The sequence below is a fragment of the Typopeltis vanoorti genome, chromosome 17, assembly GCF_054136105.1.
Source record: "Typopeltis vanoorti isolate ZY-2024b chromosome 17, IOZ_Tvanoo_1.0, whole genome shotgun sequence".
NCBI lineage: Eukaryota > Metazoa > Arthropoda > Arachnida > Uropygi > Thelyphonidae > Typopeltis > Typopeltis vanoorti.
This window is the reverse complement of record NC_143565.1, coordinates 54,048,525-54,071,074: the sequence shown is the minus strand read 5'-3', so window position 1 is coordinate 54,071,074 and position 22,550 is coordinate 54,048,525. Positions and strand designations below refer to the sequence as shown.

At 36.2% G+C, this 22,550-nt stretch overlaps 1 protein-coding gene across 1 annotated transcript in view; it reads left to right on the top strand.

Annotated features, from left to right (window-relative positions):
* LOC150097399 (proteasome activator complex subunit 4-like) overlaps positions 1–22,550 on the top strand; it is a 646,748-nt gene that overhangs the window by 278,251 nt on the left and 345,947 nt on the right. The window contains exons 21-22 of the mRNA XM_090407543.1: positions 5,473–5,528; positions 20,856–20,921. Of these exons, the coding sequence (XP_090263669.1) occupies positions 5,473–5,528; positions 20,856–20,921 (122 nt within the window). The remainder of the gene's footprint in view (positions 1–5,472; positions 5,529–20,855; positions 20,922–22,550) is intronic.

The window sequence follows — 22,550 nt, the reverse complement described above, 5'->3', positions numbered from 1 at the left end:
ACATTGCCAAGTTAGCCGGTCTTGGGCGTTTATCTGGGGATTTTCCTCCTGTAAGCAGCAAACTAGCCTTAAGAACATAACACTTCTACAGATATAGGATACACTGGGAGGCATAGAGCCAACCACCTTATCCTCGTATAATGGTTGCAGTTATAAGGAATAGAGGGTTTCTATTCCTTATAAAAGGAATAGACAGACAGAGAGAGAGCGAGAGAGAGAGAGAGAGTAAAGGTATTATTTAGATTTTCCTAATATTTTTATTCTTATACAGTGAAAGTAATATTTTATTGATCAGTGAGTTTCCTAATTTCTGTTTCGTCTTAAAAAGGTATAAATATTCTTTCTTACTTTGATACTACAGGTTCTGTTGATAGAATATTAATATTTACAAAACTGGAATAAGGTGGGTTAGGGAGAAAGGGCACCATATTTAGGAATATTTATTATGCAAACTGTTCACTGTTTTTCTGCGCAATTAGACATCCATCTAGATGTAATATATATATATATAGTATATGCACATTTTATCTGAACTAATTCAGAAGATAAGGTGTTTCAGTTACTGAATACATGTGTATTTTGAAAATTACTACATTTTTTCTACATAGGAAAGATATGTTGTATGCTGTTATTGTTAACAGAGCCAGTTTAAGATCATAGGTGCACTTTTGAATAATTATGTTAAAGAAAATGATAATAAAATTACCTAAATGCTATCATAATGATGTAAATCAACATTAGCTAAATTGCAATCTGTGGCTGCAATACTAGTCTTTGCCTTTTCCTCCAATGCTAGTATTTTCAGATGAAGAAATTCATCTCTCACCTAATAACAATTACAAACATTCATGCCTATTGCGAGTTTCGAATCCACAACTCATTGGCGGGAGAGGATACACTATATAGTTGGTTGTTCATCATCATAGTTTATTTACAATTTGTAAATAGGGAAATGACCTAAGTAAATAGGAATAAGAAAAAGTTAATTATTATATGAGGGTGGTCTGAAAAGTTCTCAGCATAACAATGAAAAAACGAATTTATAATTTCAAAGTTATTTTTGTTTTTCAACATAACCTCCCTTAAGACTAATACATTTATTTTAGTGATGCTCCAGTGCCATTATCCCGTCCCTGTAGTGGTTCTCAGTAAGATCTGCAAAATACCCCTCTACAGCTGTAATCACTTCATGTTTCGAAGAAAAAGGCTGACCAGCGAGGAAGAGTTTTAGTTTTGGGAAGAGATAGAAGTCAGAGGGAGCCAAATCTGGAGAATAGGGTGGATGTTCCAACAATTCATACTGCAGATCCCTTAATTTTCCCATTGCCAAAACAATTTTGTGGGCAGGTGCATATTGTCCTGATGAAAGATGATTTTTTTTCTTCTGCAAACTGAGTCTTTTCTCACAAATTTTTTTGTCTAGTCTGGTTAAAAGATCAGATTAATATTCCCCGGTTATTGTTTTATCCTATTCAAGATAATTATTAAACAAAATGCCTTTAGCATCTCAAAATACTGATGCCATGACCTCTCCTGCTGTTTGGATTCTGGTGTGTAATGATGAATCCAAGTCTCATCCATAGTAATAAATTGACGCACAAAATCAGTTTTATTCTTGTTAAATATATCCTACACATTCTTTTGAAATGCCTATAGTCTCAGCAATTTCACGCAATCTGACTCGCCGGTCATCCAATACCATATCGTGCACTTGATCGATGATTTCTGGTGTTACACTTTTTGGATGTCCTTCACGTGGATCATCTTCAAGGATAGTACGGCCATGTTTAAACTCAACAATTTCTTAATTGTCAAAAACGAAGGAGAAGAGTGCCCATAAACTTTTATGAACTTTGAATGAATTTCTTTTGGCATTAAACCTTCTTTTACAAAGAATTTTATAACCACACGATACTCAATTTTATCCATTTCAAGGGATACAGACAACACTTTTTGCTTCAGACAGCTGTATAAAACAAACTACTTGATAGATTGACTTGCAATTTCACATGGATGCTTATGACAGATCTACCAACTTTGAAAAAAAAAATCTTGCTGATAGTATCGCCATGTATGGTTGAGGCCGAGAACTTTTCAGACCACGCTCATATGCAGTTTTCCAGGCATCTCTGTTTTGAGCCAGTTGAGTTATTTCTCATGGAGAGAAAGAGAGAGAGAATTATCTGTGCTGATAAGGTGGTTAATATACTTCCAGAATTGCCTTCCTCTCCATCTTTGTCCATTTGAGGGGGGCATATAAAAATAAGATGTCATATTATGGAGAAGGAGGATGTCTCAGTTGATATCCAAGCCAATCAAGTTGATGTATGCATTGGGTTTCAATCAAGGGTTTTTGGTTTGCCTCTTCTAAAATACTGATTAAGAATATGATCCTTCCAAGAGTAACTGAGTAACAGTCTTTGGCAGGTTGTATTAAAGCTATTAATGGTTTTTATTGCTTTTTGGATGGGACAGGCCCATGTTTCTCTACAATACAAGAAGATGGCTTGAGAGGTTGCTTTGTAAAGCATAATTTTTGTTTCAAGGTAATGAGGGGCGATTTCGATATATTTCCTAGATTCCTGTGTTCATTGAGAGTTTATATTTTCTTAATAATATGTCATTTACACTATTATTTATATTTGAGCCTAAGTATTGGAAGTCTTCTACTTTTTTCTAAAGATTGGCTGTGTTCTGTAATGATGGAACCTTGTACTATATTTGTGAGTATTTTAGTTTTATTTCATTTATCTGTCAATCCAAATATTTTTGCAGCTTGGCATAGTTTGTCAAAGTGTTGTTGTGCCTTGGCTAAAGATGAGTCTATTAATACTATATCGTCTGCATAGCCGAGGTTGTTAGCTGGTTGAGTTGGTTGTTAATGACATGTTATTTCTGATTACAATTTACTTTTCAATGGTACACAAGAGAAGTAATTAATTACGTATTTCACTTTGGGGGCATCCATCTATTTTTTTTTTTTTTTTCAGTAAAAAAGACTAAATATGAAATGTAAAATTTCTTAGCATCATAAAATACTAGTATTGGAGGAAAAGGTAAAGGCTAGTATTGAAGCAGCAGATTTACTTATGCTGATTTACTTCATTATGATAGCATTTAAGCAATTTTATTTATAATTTTCTTTAATATCTTTACTCAAAATTGTACCTATGAACTTAAACTAGCTCTGCAAGTGATAGCAGCATGCATGATGTCTTTACTATGCAGGAAAAGTGCAGTGATTTTCAAAATGCACGTGCATGCAATAATGAAACATGCCACCTTTTGAATTAGTTCAGATAAAAAATATATCACACCTGGATGGATGGATGTCTAAATGCATGGAACAGAAAAATAGTGAATGGTTAGAAGAATAAATATTCCTAATTATGTTGTCCTTTCTCCCTAACTATTCTAACTATTAATAGAACAGTTAATAGGAATATATAAATAGTTAACTATAAATATTAGTTGGATATAACTATTATTCCTAAATATTCTTAAATATGGTGCACTTTCTCCCTAATCAACCTATCCCAGTTTTGTAACAATTAATATTCCATCTATACAGCCTGTAGTAAGAAAGAATATGAATACAGAATAAAAAATTTCACAATGCTAAGTATATTTGAAATAATAAATCATACATAAAATGTTTCTTTCTGTTTTTTTTTCTTTTCTTTCTTTTTTTTTTTTTTTTTCATATATGAGAATGACATGAAACATGATTTCAAATTTTCTCCGCAATGAATTGTCCAGACATGATTTATTAGGGTGAGAGAGAAGGTTGAAAACACAGTAGACCAGAAGTTTTGTCTGACAGCCTTGGCACAGAACAAGAATGATCACCTGCTCTTTCAGCAGGAGGCAAGCTTAGTATATTTGCCCCTTATAAGTCTGCTTTAGATTTGCTAATGTTCTTTTTTGCAGTTATTACAGAGTATTAGCTGAGTGAAAAACTTGTGACCTTGGCTTGGGCCACTGAGTGTATGCTGATGTTTTAGCTCAGACCTTTGGCATATCTGTTGGAAACCCAAATCCTCAATAAAAGTCAGGGATTTTGAGGACAATGGGGAATGAAGACACTCGTACCAGCAAGAATAATTTCAGTTATTAGATTAGAGCAAGTGCTTGAATCAGGAGATAGCAGTAATCAGACTATGGAAAAGAGGCACAGAAATGTCAAAGGTCATCCTGTTGTAGTGCCATAAGATATAGGACTGAGATTGTCTGGGAAAATGATGATCTGTAGAAAAAGGAACATAGACAAGGTTATGATTAAAGTTGCTGGGAGGAGAGTTGACATCAGTAGTGTATTTGGAGGCTAGCTGATTAGGTCTAGAATGTCAGAAGAATACTGGGGATTATCTGGAATTCTTGTAAGTGAGTTTGCTTTAAATCACTGACAGCAAACAATTCAGCTTCTCATCCAGCTTAGTCTGTGAAGTTAAAGAAGGAGGAACCAATCATAGTTGTGGGTTCAAATCTCAGTGTAATTATTATTGTACGGGTATCTCCATGGAGTCCGAAAACTCATTGTGGGAGACCCAAACTATCCACATAATCTATCATACCTCTCCTTGAACCTATTAACAGACAAAGTACTCACAACTGACTCTGACAACCCATTCCACTCATTCACCACTTTCCAAGCAAAAAATCTACTCCTCACATCCCTACTAACCACGCCTTTATTCAACTTCCCAGGATGACCCCTATTATTCTGGTCCCTCCAGCAGTGCTGAAACATTTCCCCTGCATCAATCTTATAAAACCCTTTAAGCAGATTAAATGCTTCTATCATTTCCCCTTTTTTTCTCCTATCAACCAACTTCTGCAATCCACACACCCTCAATCTATCATCATAAGGAACATTCCATAAACCACTTACCTTCTTCGTCACTTGTCCACCACTTCCTATCCCCAAGAAACCCAGGAGACTAGACTTGAGCACAGTTATCTTGATCTTGTTCACTTGTCCACCAGTGTTCTTTAATAGACAAGTAAGCTTATGGGCTACCTTAGCAATATCTCCTCTAAACTTTAACTCTCTGTCTACCACCACCATCCGTAAATTTCTATTGGCAGTTGCGTTTGGTTGGAAAGACCCAGATTTGGAACCCCTTTGAATGGAATGTGAACGATGCAAGGAATCTTATAACAGTTTTTTCTCATACAAAATAAACACACAAGAGAGTACAGTTTCAGTTAATAGCAGAAAATGCAGGTAGGATTAACTAATCTTTAATAGCAATAATTATGTTTATTATAATGCCATGTAACTTTTTGAGACAGGTCATTGGATCTAAATCATTAAGGGATATGGGATGGAACTGACGTGTATAAGATTTCTTGTAATAAACAGAATTAATTATGAAATATGAATGGTATTGTATAGTTTATACTTAGAGAGTTCGTACTATTAATTAAGATTTTGTGAATATAATTTTTCTTTCTTTTTTTTTTTAATAGAGTTCCATGTAATGTACCTTTTTCATATAATCGGATTCATGAGACTGGCACTAAAGGTATGTAAAAATGTACAGGAATTAAATGTATCTTGCTTTTTATTATTGTAATAGTGATTCTTTGAGTGAGATTTGCACGCTCTGAATCAGTTCTGTTCAGTGGGGCAGATTTAGGCTTAATAAACTGCATGTAAATGAAGTATATTCAAATGTAAGCCATTTTTAAATAATTGCTTAACATTTCACTAGAATTTTGCTATTGTCTTTAAGTTTCTGCCAACTTTCATATTTGAAAAAGTGGAAGATTACAGATGCAAATTTGAAAAAAATTATCCCTTCCAGGATGCTTGTTTGCTATCTTTTTTAATTTTCTCGATGTCTGCTTTGCCAGTGCTGTTATTTGTAACTAAACTATTTACTGAGCCTGCATATTTTTTTCTTGCTTATCTCAATGTTGATATGTTGTATTTTTTTTTTTTTTTCAATTACAAATTGAAAATTGAAATTTTTTTCAATCGCAAAAATTAGCGATAAGCAAAATCTATTAGTTCAACAAAAAAAAAAAAAAAATCACAATTTTTATCTGTTTATTTGAGTAATGTTATTTAAAAAAATATGGTTTCATTAATTATGAACACCACACAGCAAAAACGGAAGCCTATTATAAAGCATTTTGACAAACACAGATGTCCAGCAAAATCTGGATACGATTCTGTAACACCTATTTAATAACATGGATAAGAAGTGCAATTTTGTATCACTATTTCATCCACTACGGCCGGTAGAGAGGTTAATAGCTTTTACTCCAGTACACATTCAGCAGAATATCACGTATTTATCTACTTTGTTTAATATGTGAAAGATTTCATGATAAATTTAGCACATTACAAAAGCTTGCAGTCTTTATAATTCACTGAGTAAGTCATATAATAGATCACAAAGCATAAACAATATTTATGCAATTGACTCTCACTATACCATCCTCTTGTGTGTGGGTGGGGGGGCATAAGGTTGTTATAGTGGACAGTTTGCTCTAGTAAATTTCCTTTAGCATATCATCGTGTGTGTGTGTGTGTGCAAGGCTGTTTGGTTTTCATAATAGTCATTATTGTCATTGTCAGTATGTGGGTACTATTTCTTGGTCATAGTATCATACAACATGCAATATATATTACATTGCAATATATTATGGTGACACTACATGCTGTTCTTGTTAACAGAATTTATTTATTTCACAGAGATAAAAGTAATATTTTGAAAATTACAGTTTACTTTGAATACTGAGATATCAAGGTTGATATATATACACGTAACCTGGTTGTGAAGATATTTCATGTGCAAACTTTGTTTGTTTACACTTGGATGAAGGATTAAACAAGAACATAATTTCTTGGCAAGTATAATTTACTTTCTAACCAAGTGAAAAAACCTTGACATAATTACATTTTGTATACAAATTATTTTATTGTTCTGTATGTGATATAGAATTTTAATATTATTATTATTATTTTTATTACACCCTCCATGGAGTCGACAAACTCATCGTGGGATGTTCGTTGAACTGACAACACATTTTTCATGTAGAATCTAAAAGTCCTTAACACTCTTTGCATTAACAACACATTCTGGTAATGCATTCCATTCACTGACAATTCTCCATGTAAAAAATCTACTCCTCACACCCTTCTTCATCACACTTTTACATAATTTCCAGGAATGACCTCTGGTTCTTCCCTCTCACCTTCTACTCTTTTTATAATGCCCTCTGGAGTAATCTGATAAAATCCTCTCACTAACTTAAACATCTTTATCATATCATCTCTCTTTCTCTTATCCACCAATCTCTGCAATCCATATCTCTTCAACCTCTCTACATTGCCAGCATTCCGAACTCCTGATATTGTCTTGTTACTCGTCTCTGGACCCTCTTCAAAGTCTCCACATCACATTGCAAACCAGGTGACCAGATCTGAGCACAATAGTCCAAGTGTGGTCTGACCAGTGCCTTATACAGTGGCACAACAACTTTCTTATCATAGCAGCACTACAATGTGCAACCCTAGTAATATGCCCTCTAAACTTCAGTCTACTGTCAACCATCACTCCCAAATCTCTAATCTCATCCACTTCCTGCAGTACGGCACCATCAATATAGTACATAGCCTTATATTTCTGCACTCCAAAATACAACACCTTGCACTTATTGATATTAAAACTACAACCCCACTCTTTTTTCCAAGTAAAAAGTCTATTTAAATCTTCCTGAAGGAATTCAGCATCATCAGTGCTACTTATAATTCTTGTCAACTTTGCATCATCAGCAAATAACTGAAGATCTCCAGTCAGTCCACATGATATATCATTTACAAACAAATTATAAGCAGGGGTCCTAGTCACCCCTTCTGTTTTGAGACACTACTCGATCATACACAACCTGCTGGTATCGTTCAGAGAGCCAATCTCTGATCCAACTAATATACTGTTTATTCCCATCCTTTGCAGCTTGTACACCAACTTATCATGTGGTAATCTATCAAACGCTTTTGCAAAGTCTAAGAATATCACTGTATATGATTCTCCCTTATCTAACACACTCATCACCTTATCATAAAATGCAAATAAATTACTGAAACAGGACCTACACCTACCCTTTACAAATCCATGCTGATCTTCGTAAACAATGCCGTGTCAATCAACCCAATTCTGTACCTTATCAATCTCCTACGCATTGACCACAACTGCAGTTATACAGACCAGCCTATATTTGGAGACTTCTGTCTTAGAACCATGCTTGTGGAGTGGTACTATTCTACCCTCTTTCTACTCCTTAGGAACCCTACCCACTACAAGACTTTCATTAAATAACCATGGCAAGGGCATAACCAACTGTGGTGCACATTCCTTAAGCATATGTTGTGATATGTCATCCATTCCTACAGCATTAGTCACATCTAATGCAACCAACATCTCAGTTTCTTTCACTTCCAATTCTCCTAATACCTGCCTCTCTTCTATATATTGTACCAGATTATTTATACCAGTATGATATACGCTGATAAAGTGCTCTTTCGATATTTCCACTATATCCTTTGCAGCAGTTAGTCTGCTGCCATGACTATTTACTATGTTAGTCTGCCATAATTTTTCTTCCTCTTGCTTGTCATGTAGCAGAAAAATTCCCTCGAGTGAACCTTGGCCTGACCAGTAAGTCTCCTCTCATACTGCACCTTTTCTTTCTTTACCATGCTTGTCACCTTCCTGGTCTGTACTTTATACTCTTCATGAATCAAATCACTACCATCTGTTTTATACCTCCTCCATAACATTTTCTTTTCCAGCACAGCTTGCTTGATTTCGCTGTTCATCCATTTCACTCCCACTCTATTTACTCGCTTAACCCTCGATATGCAGTCTTACTTTTGTGAGATACTGTCTTATGAATTTCCATTCATTTTCAACATCTTTTCTGCTCAGCTCATCTACCCAACATACTAATGCTAACTGTGACTACAGAGCTTCCTATAATCATCTTCTTTGTACTTCTACATGTATCCATTTTCGGCAGTGACCTTTTCTTTTTCATCACTTCCCAAAGAAGTATCTCATGATCACTCTCACCAACTGGCAGCAGTGTCAAACCTCATTAACACCTACATTTTGTGAAGTTATTACCAAATCCAAAACATTAAAGCCTCTAGTTGCTTCAATTACGTGCTGCTTAAGATACTTATCTTTCAGAAATTCCACAAACTGTGGCTAGTTTAGATGTAGTGTCTTTATTCACTAATGTACCGGTCGTAGAGGTGGTCAACATTCTAAAAGATCTCTTCCCTCAGGACATCACCCAGTTGTTTCATCATTGCCTGAAATCAAATTTCTTCAAAGTAAATAACATAGTATACAAACAATCGGAAGGTCTAGCCATGGGTAGCCCCCTCTCACCACCATGCGCAGACCTATTTATGGAAAAACTTGAAAAGGATATTTTTTCCACCATTTCACCTAAACTGTTGATTTGGTGGAGATATGTCGATGACAGGGGTGCTTAAGGGTAAAAGCTGTATAACTGAGAGGGGAACTCCACATAGCCTTTAAAGGAATGCGGAGAACCGACCAGGACTTCTGACCTAATGTCCAATCCTCACCTTCTCGTGGTGCACCCTGTTGGGTATCTACTTTGATACTGAACGAACGAGGATGGGCTGGCAATTTGGGATTTAGCTGACCAAATTGTATTCTTATTGGTTAAACCAAAATATAGAATGATGGTACAACATGACAAAATTTCATGCCGGCTGGGGCGTAGCCCGGTTAAACAAGGCCCCATTGTTTTCGCCAGGGAACCAGGGCGAACAGCGAAAAGTCAGCTACTGGAAAAAATCTGAAAACAAACCCCAACTCAACATCACCAGTGTTAAAGATCGGTACTATCAACGTAAGAAGCCTGAATGGCAAAGAAATGGAGCTAGCTGAGGAATTAGATAAGTACCAGATCGACATAATAGGGGTGACTCAAACAAAAAAGACCAAAACTGGTGAGATCTTTCTGAGCAATAAATACAAAATGTTATATTCAGGCAATGACAATCAAGTAAAAGAAGGAGTAGCCATAGTATTCAACACAAAATACGAGGCTAATCTTCTTGAATGGCAGTCAGTCTCAAGTAGAGTAATGTGGGCAAATATGAAAATGGGGAACTGGACAATGAGACTTATTTGTGCCTGTGGTCCCACAGAAGGTTCTACTAAGGTAGAAGTGGAGGAGTTTTTTGAGGCTTTAGAAAAAGCAACTGACACAATGAAAAAGGAAAAGTTGGTCCTTGTTGGGGATCTAAATAGCAGAGTAGGAAATGATTGTGAGACATATACAAAAATATTTTGGGAAAATTTGGAGAAAAGAGCTAATAATAATGGCAAATACCTGTTGGATTTCTGCTCAGGACATGGACTGGTTATTACAAACACCATGTTCCAACATAAAAATGTGCACAAATTCACATGGAGAGAAGAAGCTAGGAATAAGAAAAGTCTCATTGACTATGTTATTGTTGATAGTGATGTTTTCTCCCTGGTGCAGGACACCAGAGTGTACAGAGGATTTGAAATTGGAAGTGATCATTATTTAGTCTTGAGCAGGATAAAATTGAATTTCATATTGAAAAGAATAACATGTAAGAAAGTTTTAAAGCGAATAAAAGTTGAGCAGCTCTCAGATGAGAACTGTAGACTAAAATACAGAAAGATTATTGAAAAGAAAATGAAAGAGTTTGAGAACAGGAATCAAACCTTGGAGATTCAGTGGCCAACTCTGAAAAAAACATTGATTGATTCTGCCAGAGAGGCATGTGGTGAGGTTGTGTGCAAGGATAAAAAAATCAGAACTCCCTGGTGGACACAGGAAGTTAAAGAGGCAGTGAAGGAAAAGAAGAAAGCATATCAAAAGTTCCTGGCAAATAAGTCAGCTTTTACTCTTACAGAATACAGAGACAAATGTAAGAAAGCTAAACAGTGTGTAAAACTAGCTAAACAAAAAGTCATGGGAGGACTTTGGCAAGAATATAAAAAATAAATATCAAGAAGGTGGCAAAATATTCTGGAGGTTGTTGAAGAAGCTTAGGAATGAAGACAAGAGTGCTGTAAAAGGAATTAGAGATGATAAAGGTGACATGAGAACTGGAGAAAAAGATATCCTTGAAGTATGGAGTAATTACTTTGGAAAACTGCTAAATTGAAACAAGCAGTGATGACAGCACAGTGATAAAAAACACTTACCAGGCATGCAGTCAGGAATACATATCCATACTTGAATTAGAAAAAGCCATCAAAGGCTTGAAATGTGGAAAGGCAGCAGGAGTAGATGATATTTGACCAGAAATGCTGAAGTATGGTGGTATAAAAGTCTTACAGTGGCTGCACTGCATAGTTCAGAAAGCCTGAACTGAGGGACGAATTACTAATGATTGGAGTAGAGCTCTCATAGTACCCATATATAAAAAGGGAAATAAAACTGAATGTGAGAATTACAGAGGTATTTCCCTACTGAGTGTTCCTGGCAAGATCTATGCAAGTATACTTGAGAAACGGTTGTGAAGAATTGTGGAAGAAAAGCTTGGTGAAGAACAAGCTGGATTCAGGCCAAATAGAGGCTGTCAGGATCAGATCTTCACTTTACAACAAATAGTCGAGAAAGCATGGGAATATAACAAAGATCTGTATTTAAGTTTTGTCGATTTGGAAAAGGCATATGACAAGTTGTCGAGAGAAGCTATTCAATACGCTGCAGTTATATGGTGTCAATGGGGCATTATATCAAGCAAAACTTAGTCTTTATTTGAGTTGTAAGTCAGCAGTTAGAATTGAAGGAAGTACAGGAAGATGGTTTAATGTTAAATCTGGTGTGAGACAAGGATGTACATTATCCCCTCTGTTATTCATTATCTATATGGATCACATTATGAAGGAAAGTGGTATTAAACCTGATATCAAAATTGGAGATGTTAATGTCAGCTCTTTGCTTTATGCGGATGATGTTATACTTCTAAATAAATCTGCTACAAGTCTGCAAGATTCTCTGACTAAATTGAATAGCCGTTGTAATAGATATGGTATGAAGGTCAGCAATAAAAAGACAAAGACAATGAAAATAAGCAGAATCATTGAAAATGTCAACTGTGTTGTGAATGGAGAACCTGTGGAACAAGTAAAACATTTCAGTTACTTAGGCACGATTTTTACTGAAGATGGTAAATTAAATATAGAAATAGACAACAGAATCAGCAAAGCTGGTATGGTTGGAAGTCAATTGAATAAATTCATATGGAATAAGAGAGAAATTAGTCGGAACACTAAATTAGCTGTATACAAGACAGTGTTCAAACCCGTTTTAACTTATGGATCTAAGAGCTGGGTCAGAAGTAAAACACTTGACCAAAGACTAGAGAACCGCAGATATGAGAGTCCTGAGAAAGATTATAGACGTGAACAGATGGCATCAATGGCAATATCATATTAAAATAGTATCATATTAAATTCATATTAAAATAACGCATTGCTGGATGCTTGACATTGTCAGCATCCAGCAATGGGTTAGCAGAGCTAATCTCAGGTGGTATGGTCACTTAAATAGAATGGGAGAGGAAAGATTAGCAAAACAAGTGTTCTTTGCCAGGTTGGCAGGAAAACGACCCAGAGGAAGACCAAGATGTGGGTGGATTGATACGGTACAATGTGCCTTAGACGATAGAAATATAAGATCTGATAATGTTGGAGTCTTGACAAGTAACAGACTGATTTGGAGGAAAATTGTAGATAGGAAGTTAGTAATGATGTAAATTTTTCATGTAGTACTGTCATATCCTGTACACCCCTTGAGGGTACATGGCAGGAATTTGATGGTGATGATGATGTCGATGACATGTTCATCATCTGGAAGGATACCATGGAAAACTTTCTCGTGTTTCTTAATAAAATCAATTCACTACATAATAAGATCAAATTCACTATGGAACTGGAAAAGAACAAAGAACTACCCTTCCTTGACATATTAGTGAGGAGAGAAGATAACAATGTCCAGCTGTCCATTTACAAGAAACCCACAGATACAGGTAGATATCTACATTATTCGTCTGGCCATCATAGATCACAAAAACACAGCATCATTCATATGCTCCGTAATAGAGCCTTAAGGTCTATTTCGAAAGGAGATGTACAGAGAGAACTGTCACAAATAGCTAACACTCTATCTCTGAATGGATAACCTTCTAACATTTTTAACAATTGCTTTTTAAAGACAACCCCCAACAATGTGGAACGGAGTCCTAATATGTGTCCACAGCTGTCATTCCATATATTAATTCAGTTTCCATAAAATTGGAAACTTTATTATTATTATTATTATTATTATTATTATTATTATTCAGGCCTCCAAGGAGTCAAAAGACTCATCGAGGGAGGTCCTTCCTAAGACATAAAGTCTGTCAAGACTCATCGAGGGGAGGTCCCCCCCTGAGAAACACAAAGTTTATCATACCACTCTTTAAAGTCACTGACCGTTCTCGCTCCCACCACTCCATCAGGCAATGCATTCCACGGCTCAACCACCCTCCACACAAAGAAACCACTCCTTACCCTCTTGCTCACAGTTTCCTTTCGTAACTTCCAGGGATGGCCTCTTGTCATCACTCCTTCCCGCTGATCAACCAAGCGAAAGAACTCCCCAGTGTCAACCCTGTAACCACCTCTCAACAGTTTAAAAGTCTCAATCATATCACCTCTCCTTCTTCTATCTGCCAAACTCTGCAGTCCACATTCTCTCAGCCAATCCTCATAACTATCATTGTACAGTCCTGAAACCATCTTTGTCATCTGTCTTTGTATCCTTTCCACAGTTAATTTATCCCCTTCAAATCCTGGGGACCAAATCTGAGAACAATAGTCCAAGTGTGGTCTGATCAGAGACTTATACAACGGAATGATAACCCTCTTATCTCTGCAGGTCAGTGTCCTTCTCATAATAGCAGCAATCCTCAGTGTTACCTTCACCACCTTTGCAATATGTCCCCTAAACTTCAGGTTTCTATCAATCATCAACCCCAGATCTCTTGTCTCCCCTACTTCCTCCAGTATAACTCCTCCCATAGAGTATGCAGCATCCCATCGATGTTTCCCAAACCTCAAGACCTTACATTTTGCTGCATTAAACTGACACCCCCATTCATTTGCCCATCTATCTAGCTTATTTAAATCCTCTTGCAGGGCTACCACATCTGCGCTATTACTAATAATCCTTCCCAGCTTCACATCATCCGCAAACAACTGAATATCCCCCTGCAATCCACTGGCTATGTCATTGATATAAAGGTTAAACAATATAGGTCCTAGTACTGAGCCCTGTGGGACCCCACTTGTAACCCTCTGCCTCCTGGAAACTGCTCCACCATACACAACTCTCTGATACCTATCAGACAGCCAATCCTGAATCCAGTTGACCAATCTGACATCCAGACGCATGTGCTGCAACTTAAATATCAGCTTATCATGTGGCACCCTGTCAAATGCCTTCGCCAAGTCTAAGAAAATTGCAGTATATGCCTTTCCCTCATCTAATGCTCTTGTAACTTTATTATAAAAGGCTAGCATATTGCTAAAACAAGAGCGTCCTTTCACAAATCCATGTTGATTCTCACAGATAACATTACCCTCATCTGCCCAATGCTGTACACGGTCCCTCACTACTTTCTCCAAGATCTTAACAACTACTGATGACACACAGACTGGCCTATAATTAGACACTTCCAGTCTGTTACCACCCTTATGCAATGGCACTATCTTACCTTCCTTCCATTTCCTGGGCACCTTTGCCAAAGCCAGACTTTCATTGTAAAGCCACGTTAAAGGTATTGTCAATTCGCTAGCACATTCTCTCAAAACTCGTGGCGAAATACCATCCAGTCCCACAGCTTTACTGACATCCAGAGTACTCAGTATCTGAAACACACTCTCCTCCTGTACCTCCAGACCTCTTACCAGTCCTATCCCTCTAGCATTAAAACTGACTCCTCTAGGATGAAATACTCCAATAAAGTGTTCATTGAACAATTCCACTATGTCCTCTGCATCAGTCACTCTATTCCCATTTTTATCCCACAATATCATTCTTCCACAGTCATTTCTCCTCCTACTGGCCACATAGCTAAAAAATTCCCTAGGATTTTCTTTGGATCTTAGGGCCAATCTCCTCCCATATTCCAGTTTCGCTTTCCTTACCACACGAGTCACTCTTCTGGCCTGTGTCTTATATTCTTCACCCATCCTCTCTTCACCTGTCTCCTTATATCTCTTCCATAGCCTCTTTTTCGCATGCAGTTCCTGTTTAATGTTGTTTGTCATCCACTTTACTCCAAATTGCGCCCTCTTCTTCACTCGTGGTATATGACTTACCATTGCTGATAACAAATATTCTTTCACAATTTCCCACGCACTGGTGATATCCCGGCCGTCCAATTCCTCCCTCCATGAAACTTCCCGAAGTTGACGTCTAAGACTATTATAATCACCTGCCTTATAATTCCACATAAGTTCCCGTCTCTTTGATACTCCTGCATGTCTATTCATTTTCCATGTCAACACCATATGGTCACTCTCTCCAACTGGTGGGAGAGACGTCAACTCAATTATTCTCAACTCTTCTGATGCTATAACCAAATCCAAAATTTTTGAACCTCTTGTTCCCTCTGTTACATGTTGCCTAAGACATTTGTCCCTCAAGAATTCTAGAAATTCCATTCCCCTATTGTTACATGCATGTTCCTCTCTCCAATTTATACTACTGAAGTTAAAATCTCCCATAACAATCATTCTTCTTGCACTTGCCAAACTTAGCTGTCTAAACATCTCCTGGTCCCCATCCTCTGTGCTCCTGGGTCTGTAGCAACACCCCACTAAATATCCTGTCTTGCCTACCTCTAGCTCACACCATACGCTCTCAAAATCATTTGTCTCACTTCCTTCCAAATTCTCCACTCTTAGAGGACATAGGTCATCAGTTATCATAAGCAGCACCCCACCACCACGCTTTCCCCTCCTATCCTGATGAAAAATGCTATACCCAGCGACTTCTATTCCTGTTTTTATATCCTCTTCTGTCAACCACGTCTCAGTGATCGCAATAATTTTTGGCCAGGCTGATACTATCTGCGCCACCAATTCCTCTCCCTTATTCCGGATACTCCTGGCATTAGTATACAGCATATAAATGCCATTGTTTCTATACCCAGCCTTATCCCTTCTAGACTCCACTGGGCTCAGTGTTACCTGACATTGTCTCCCTTCTCCCAAGTATCCATTCCCACAAGAGGCCACCCCTGCTATCATCCTCCCTGGGACACACTGACTCGTTCAGAACAGCAATCTCTCCAGATGCCTACGCCCTTCCTCATTCAAATGTAAACGGTCTCTCGCATACAACTCCTCTCTTTCCTCAAACGCACTCTAAGCATCCACATATACCAGTCCTCTCTTGTCACACATTCTCGCTATTATGCCATTCAATATCACCGCTCTTCTGCTCAGCTCATCATTATCATACCTAGGCAACCCGCACACTATTTTTCCTCACTGTGTCTTCTTCCGTACAGTCTCAAGCAAAAATCTCATATCTCTCACTGCCCGACTTACATTACCACTCAAGTCATTCGTTCCTACCATCACAATCATCTCATCCACCCTTTCACCTCTCTTAATTGCCATAGCCACCCTTTCTATTGTTCCTCCTGGCAAACACTCCTCACGCATCCTATCTTGAACACCACGGATCATTGAGTCGCCATACATTACACCTCTTACCATTCCCTCGCTCCTATTGTTTCCATTCTCTCCTCTTCTTTCATTCCCATACCTCTCTCTTCTACTGTTTCCATTCTCTCCTCTTCTAGCACTCCCATACATCTCTCTCATTCCCTCTCTCCTACTGTTTCCATTTTCTCCACTTCTAACACTTCCATATCCCTCTCTCATTCTGTCTCTCCTACTACTGTTTCCATCCGCTCGTCTTCTAGCATTCCCATACCTCTCTCTCATTCCATCTCTCCTACCGTTTCCATTCTCTCCTCTTCTAGCACTTCCATATCTCTCTCTCATTCCGTCTCTCCTACTGTTTCCATCCTCTCGTCTGCTAGCATTCCCATACCTCTCTCTCATTCCCTCTCTTCTACTGTTTCCATTCTCTCCTCTTCTAGCACCCCCATACCTCTCACTCATACTCCTTAAATTCTCTCTCTCTCCTACTCTGATTTGCCTTGCATTTATCTCTTCCATTCTCCTAATCTTATCTTTCATACTTCTGCTCTCATTCACTAGACATTCCACCTCCTCTTTCAACTCATCTATCTCCCTCTGCAGGTCAGTCAGTCTTTATGGAAAGTTTACTACTACGATCAGGAAAGTCTTAAGATCTCCCAAAGATGAGGTACCTTTCTTCAAATTTCCTGGAGTATATGAAATTCCATGCACGTGTGGCCTTTCTTACATTGGAGAGACCTCTAGAAGTTTTGAAATAAGACAGAAGGAACACGTGAGAGATGTCAATCACAATAGAATCATCACATCTGGTTTAGCTCATCATTTCTCAACATCAAATCACGTTATAGATTGGAAAAACAGTTCTATGCCTTACATCGAGAATGACTACAGACACAGAACTTTCAAAGAAGCAGCAGTGGCGATAATTTAAATAGAAATCAAGGTGCTATTCTTAAAGACATATGGAAATATCTCATCAATTCTCTCGGCTCAACAGAACCACAATATGCAAAAAACTACACAACACATGGTCATGTACCGGATTCTGACTGAAGCATTCGAACGCATGCACGCCATCAAACACGAATTATCAAATGTAATGGCCTAACAGTTACTAAAGTGTATCATTAAATTAAGGGGATATTAAATCCCATTGTTTTAAAACCGAATAAGAAACTCAAAGATTGGAATCAGAGAATTTCATGCCAAATATAGGCAGGAAAATATCCAAGAATAGCGATCAGAACTTTACCACCATTGCTGCGAGTTGCCCGAGATTGTACTACGTACTAGGACTACTTGCATTAGCTCACGCTAGTAATCGCCGATACTTTTATAGTTTACTATATTCGGCATGAAACGCTCTGAATCCAATCTTTGAGTTTCTTATTCGATTTTAAAACAGTGTGGGATTTAATATCCCCCTTAATTTAATAATGTTTATATCGCCGAAATGAAGCCTATTGGCTCTTTATATTTAAGTAACTAAAGTGTATGTTTTCATGTAACTTGATGCATTTGTTTTCACATCAGTACAGCCTTGAAAATGCTAGACAGTGGCTAGTGAAACTTGTTGGCTCTTTGTATTTGTAATCATTAAATCTTATGGTCTTTTAACAATTAAAGTTCTCAGTTTTAACAGCTTAGACCAAAAATGAACAGTTTAATCTCAAAGATATCTTTATTTTCTACAATATCCTCAACAGTTAATAGACTATGCTATTCGTTTGGCCTAAAATTGTGTACTCTCATCCCAAAATAAAAATTCTAACACTTATACCATGTTAAAATTCCTATACATTCATAACATCTTCAGTTACCAAACACATCGTCAGATATATATATATATATATATATATGTTAAAGATCCCAAGCAATTTTATAAGCTATGCTTTAATCCTTTTTCCCAAGTAAGCAAACAGACAAGTAAGTCAAGTTTGCGCCTGAACACAGTTCAGGTCTGAGGCAACTCGTAGTAAAGGTTACACTTTCCTTAGTATTTCCCCTAATGCAAAGCATATTTCCCCTTGCAGAGATGTCTGATGCTATGCATTAAAGGCAAGGACCACTGCCCAGACCAGTTTCGACCTTTATTTAGGTCTCGTCAATGGGTGCTAGATCCCAAAATGCCAGGGTTGAAGTAATGCAGAGCTTATAAATTTTACCTAAACAAGTTGTCTCACGATGCTTTGACCTTATTAAATAAAAATCTCAGGATGAGAGTAAGATGTAGAAAGTTTTTTACCTTGGGTATATACTATGTTAAAGATACCAAGCAATTTTATAAGCTAGGTTTTAATCCTTTTTACTCCACCTTTACTACGAGTTGCCTCAGACCTGAACTATGTTCAGTCAAAAACTTGACTGACTTGTCTGTTTGCTTACTTGGGAAAAAGGATTAAAACCTAGCGTATAAAATTGCTTGGTATCTTTAACATAATATATACCCAAGGTAAAAAAACTTTCTACATCTTACTCTCATCCTGAGATTTTTATTTAATAAGGTCAAAGCACCTTGTGGCAACTTGTATAGGTAAAATTTCTAAGTTCTGCATTACTTCAACCTTGGCATCTCATTGTCTGGCTCCCACTGACGAGACCTCAATAAAGGACGAAACTGGTCTGGGTAGTGACTCTTCCCATAATGCATAGCATCATACATGTCCACAAGGAGATGTGCTTTGCATTATGGGAGATACTAAGGAAAGTTATCAGAGCTTTCTCCACCTTTATAATGAGTTGCCTCAGACCTGAAAATACTTCAGGTGCAAACTTGACTTACCTGCTTGTTTGCTTACTTGGGAAAAAGGATTAAAACCAAGTTTATAAAATTGCTTGGTATCTTTAATATATATATATATATATTTCACTGTGCTGTTTACAAATTTAACTGTCAATTTGGATGCTATACCTTTTATATTGATTCCATATTCTTTCTTTAAAATCATTCTTAATTGAACATTACTTATATTACAATATATCCAGACCACATTATTTGCATCCTACCACAAAGAAAAATTACAAACAAAAGCACATTATCAATATTTTCTACAAAAATCTCCAATGAAATATGCCATACAATTGAAACACAACCCTGAAATTGACAAGTTCCTTGTTATTGATTTTAAAGAAAATGAGACCCAATTATTTCTAGCAGTAAGCATCAACTACTAACTTTTCATCTAGTGAACCATTCACCAAGGTCATAACTATTATTTTCTGTTTTTATCTAATGAAAAATTCACTAAAACATCAAGCACACCATTATTTATATGTTGCTGGCTATCGTGAAGAACGAATATCATGTTTTTACTGCAGGTTTTTAATTTTTAGCTGATAGTTTTTTTGTTTTTTTTAAATTATAATCTCTAAATTTATTACTAAATTCAATAATCTGGTTTTATTTATAATTTTAATCCTACTTTTTGATATATCTTTTCTCATGTATTTGGTTTTCACCTTCCACGTTGTTTTCCAATCTCACATTATTTGTTGACTTAATTTAAATCTACAGGTTGGTAAATAAGGGAGGCTCGATTGCTTGTAAAGCTTAGCTTTTTATTTATATATCTAACAAATATTACAACTAGCTACATGAAACTTGCTTTTCACAATTTTCCAAATTGGGATGCATCAGGTTTTAAAGTTTTGAAAGACTGTTCTTCATAACAATATTAATTAATATCATGCTTCTTCTACCTCAGTCTAATGTTTTTGTAATTGCTTTTGTTGATCTTCTATATTAACAGCACTGTTATCCTTGCTTTACTGCATAATATATTTTACTCTGAAGATAATGATGGTACAATTGAAATGTTTGCATGATCTGATAAGCAGTAATATTTTGTTGATAATTACATTTGATCACTCAAGGATTCAAGCTCTAGGAACTAAATAGATAGTATTAGTAAGACACAGTAGTTATTATTGACCATTTCTCAGCAACATAAGATTCCTTTTGCAGAATGAAAATCATCTAAACAGATAAAGTTGCCCATTTTTTTAAAAAATACATGTGTAATTTTTTTTTCATATATCACTAAAGCAAAGTGTAATATTCTTTCTTGCATTTTTTTCCCTTTTTTCCAGCAATATCCTTTAAAAATGGCAGGAATATAAGACACGGAATAGTGGATGTAGTAAGACAAGTTTTAGGTTGGTGTTATTTATTTACATTAAAGAATGAAAATAATATATAATTAAAAGAAGACAAAAATTATAAATGCTGATTTTCTTCTATCACTGTAAATATTTCCATTAACCCCAGCTTGATAGAATATAATTTTATATAGTTGACTCTCACTATAATGAAAATATTAGAGATAATGAGAATAGTTTATTGTGGTGGATAGTTTGCTTTGGTAAATTTCCTTTAGAATGACATTGCACTCTTTCTGGGCTTTTCAGTAGTTAGAGTGTGAGTGAGTTTGTAATAGTGTTTGCCACAGTGAGAATCGACTATATCAACTATACATTACAATATTTTAAATGCTGTATGCAAATTTTGGTGATGATCAGGTGATTTGACTCTATATCTCCACTGCAAATGTTCAGTATGGACAAATTGAACATTATCCAATGTGTGCAAAATAACATCTTGCAGCAAGTTTCAAAAATATATATTTTTGATACACTGCAAAATATTTATTTTGACTTGCTATATATATATATATATGAAGAATAGAACAGCAACTTTTGTAAAGTGATTAGTGTAATTTAAGCCTAACAAAATTGCACTGAGGTAAACTTACATGATTTTACAGTCTTTTTAAGGTGGTATTGCCGACATAATAAAAAAAGTAGTAAACAAAAACAGCACATAGTATTTTATGAAGATTGCAAACGAAAATATTTGGTGAACTGTGTAATGACACTCATGCATAAATGTTAAATTGATCTATTGAAAGTTCAGAATGTATAATTTTTTTTTTTTTTCTTTTCTTGAATGTTTCTTGATAATCAGGTCACTAAAACATATGGTCTGGATGCCATCACATAGAGTTGCTCCAAGTCTTTGAAACATATACAAATTCATATATGTCATAAGGATGTTGTATGATAATTCTCAGGTAGTATAAATTGTGACATGACTTAGATATTGGATATCTACAGGAAATATTGATAATCACATTTCTCTTTCTCATGCTACATGCTTTCTATGCTGCCTTTTAGCTAATTAAAATTGTATCCATTATGATAAACACCCCAACATGATAAAAGCTTTCAGAATCATGGTAGAAAGGCTTATTCATAACTATTATTTTTTAGGAAATAACAACATATACTAAATATTAATTATGATAACTTTAATTAATACTTTCCTATATTTTGGGAATGTTACATTACCATCATCAAGGTAATGGTGACCTGAGGATGAGTGCTTCCCAAATTGGAAGTTTCATGCACCCAAATTTGTTGAAGTTTGGAAAGTTTTTCAAAAAAATATGAAATGCTCTTCCTTGAATCTGCTTCAGCCCTGAAAAACTTTCCAAACTTGAACAAATCTGAGAAGCACTCATCCTCAGATCTTCAACCCAACATCTAAAACCACCCAATTTACCCACTAGGGGACACCATTTAGGATTCTAGGTCTGAATCCTAAATGGTGTTACCTTTCTTCAACCTCATTTGCCCAGTGTTAGTGCCTGTGTACACATATCATTGTTTTGTGGTCCTTGATAATCACATTTTGATAATGGCAGTGTAACATTGCCAAAATATAGGAAAGTTTTAATTAAAGTTATTATAATTAATATTTAGTATACATTGTTATTTTCTGAAAAA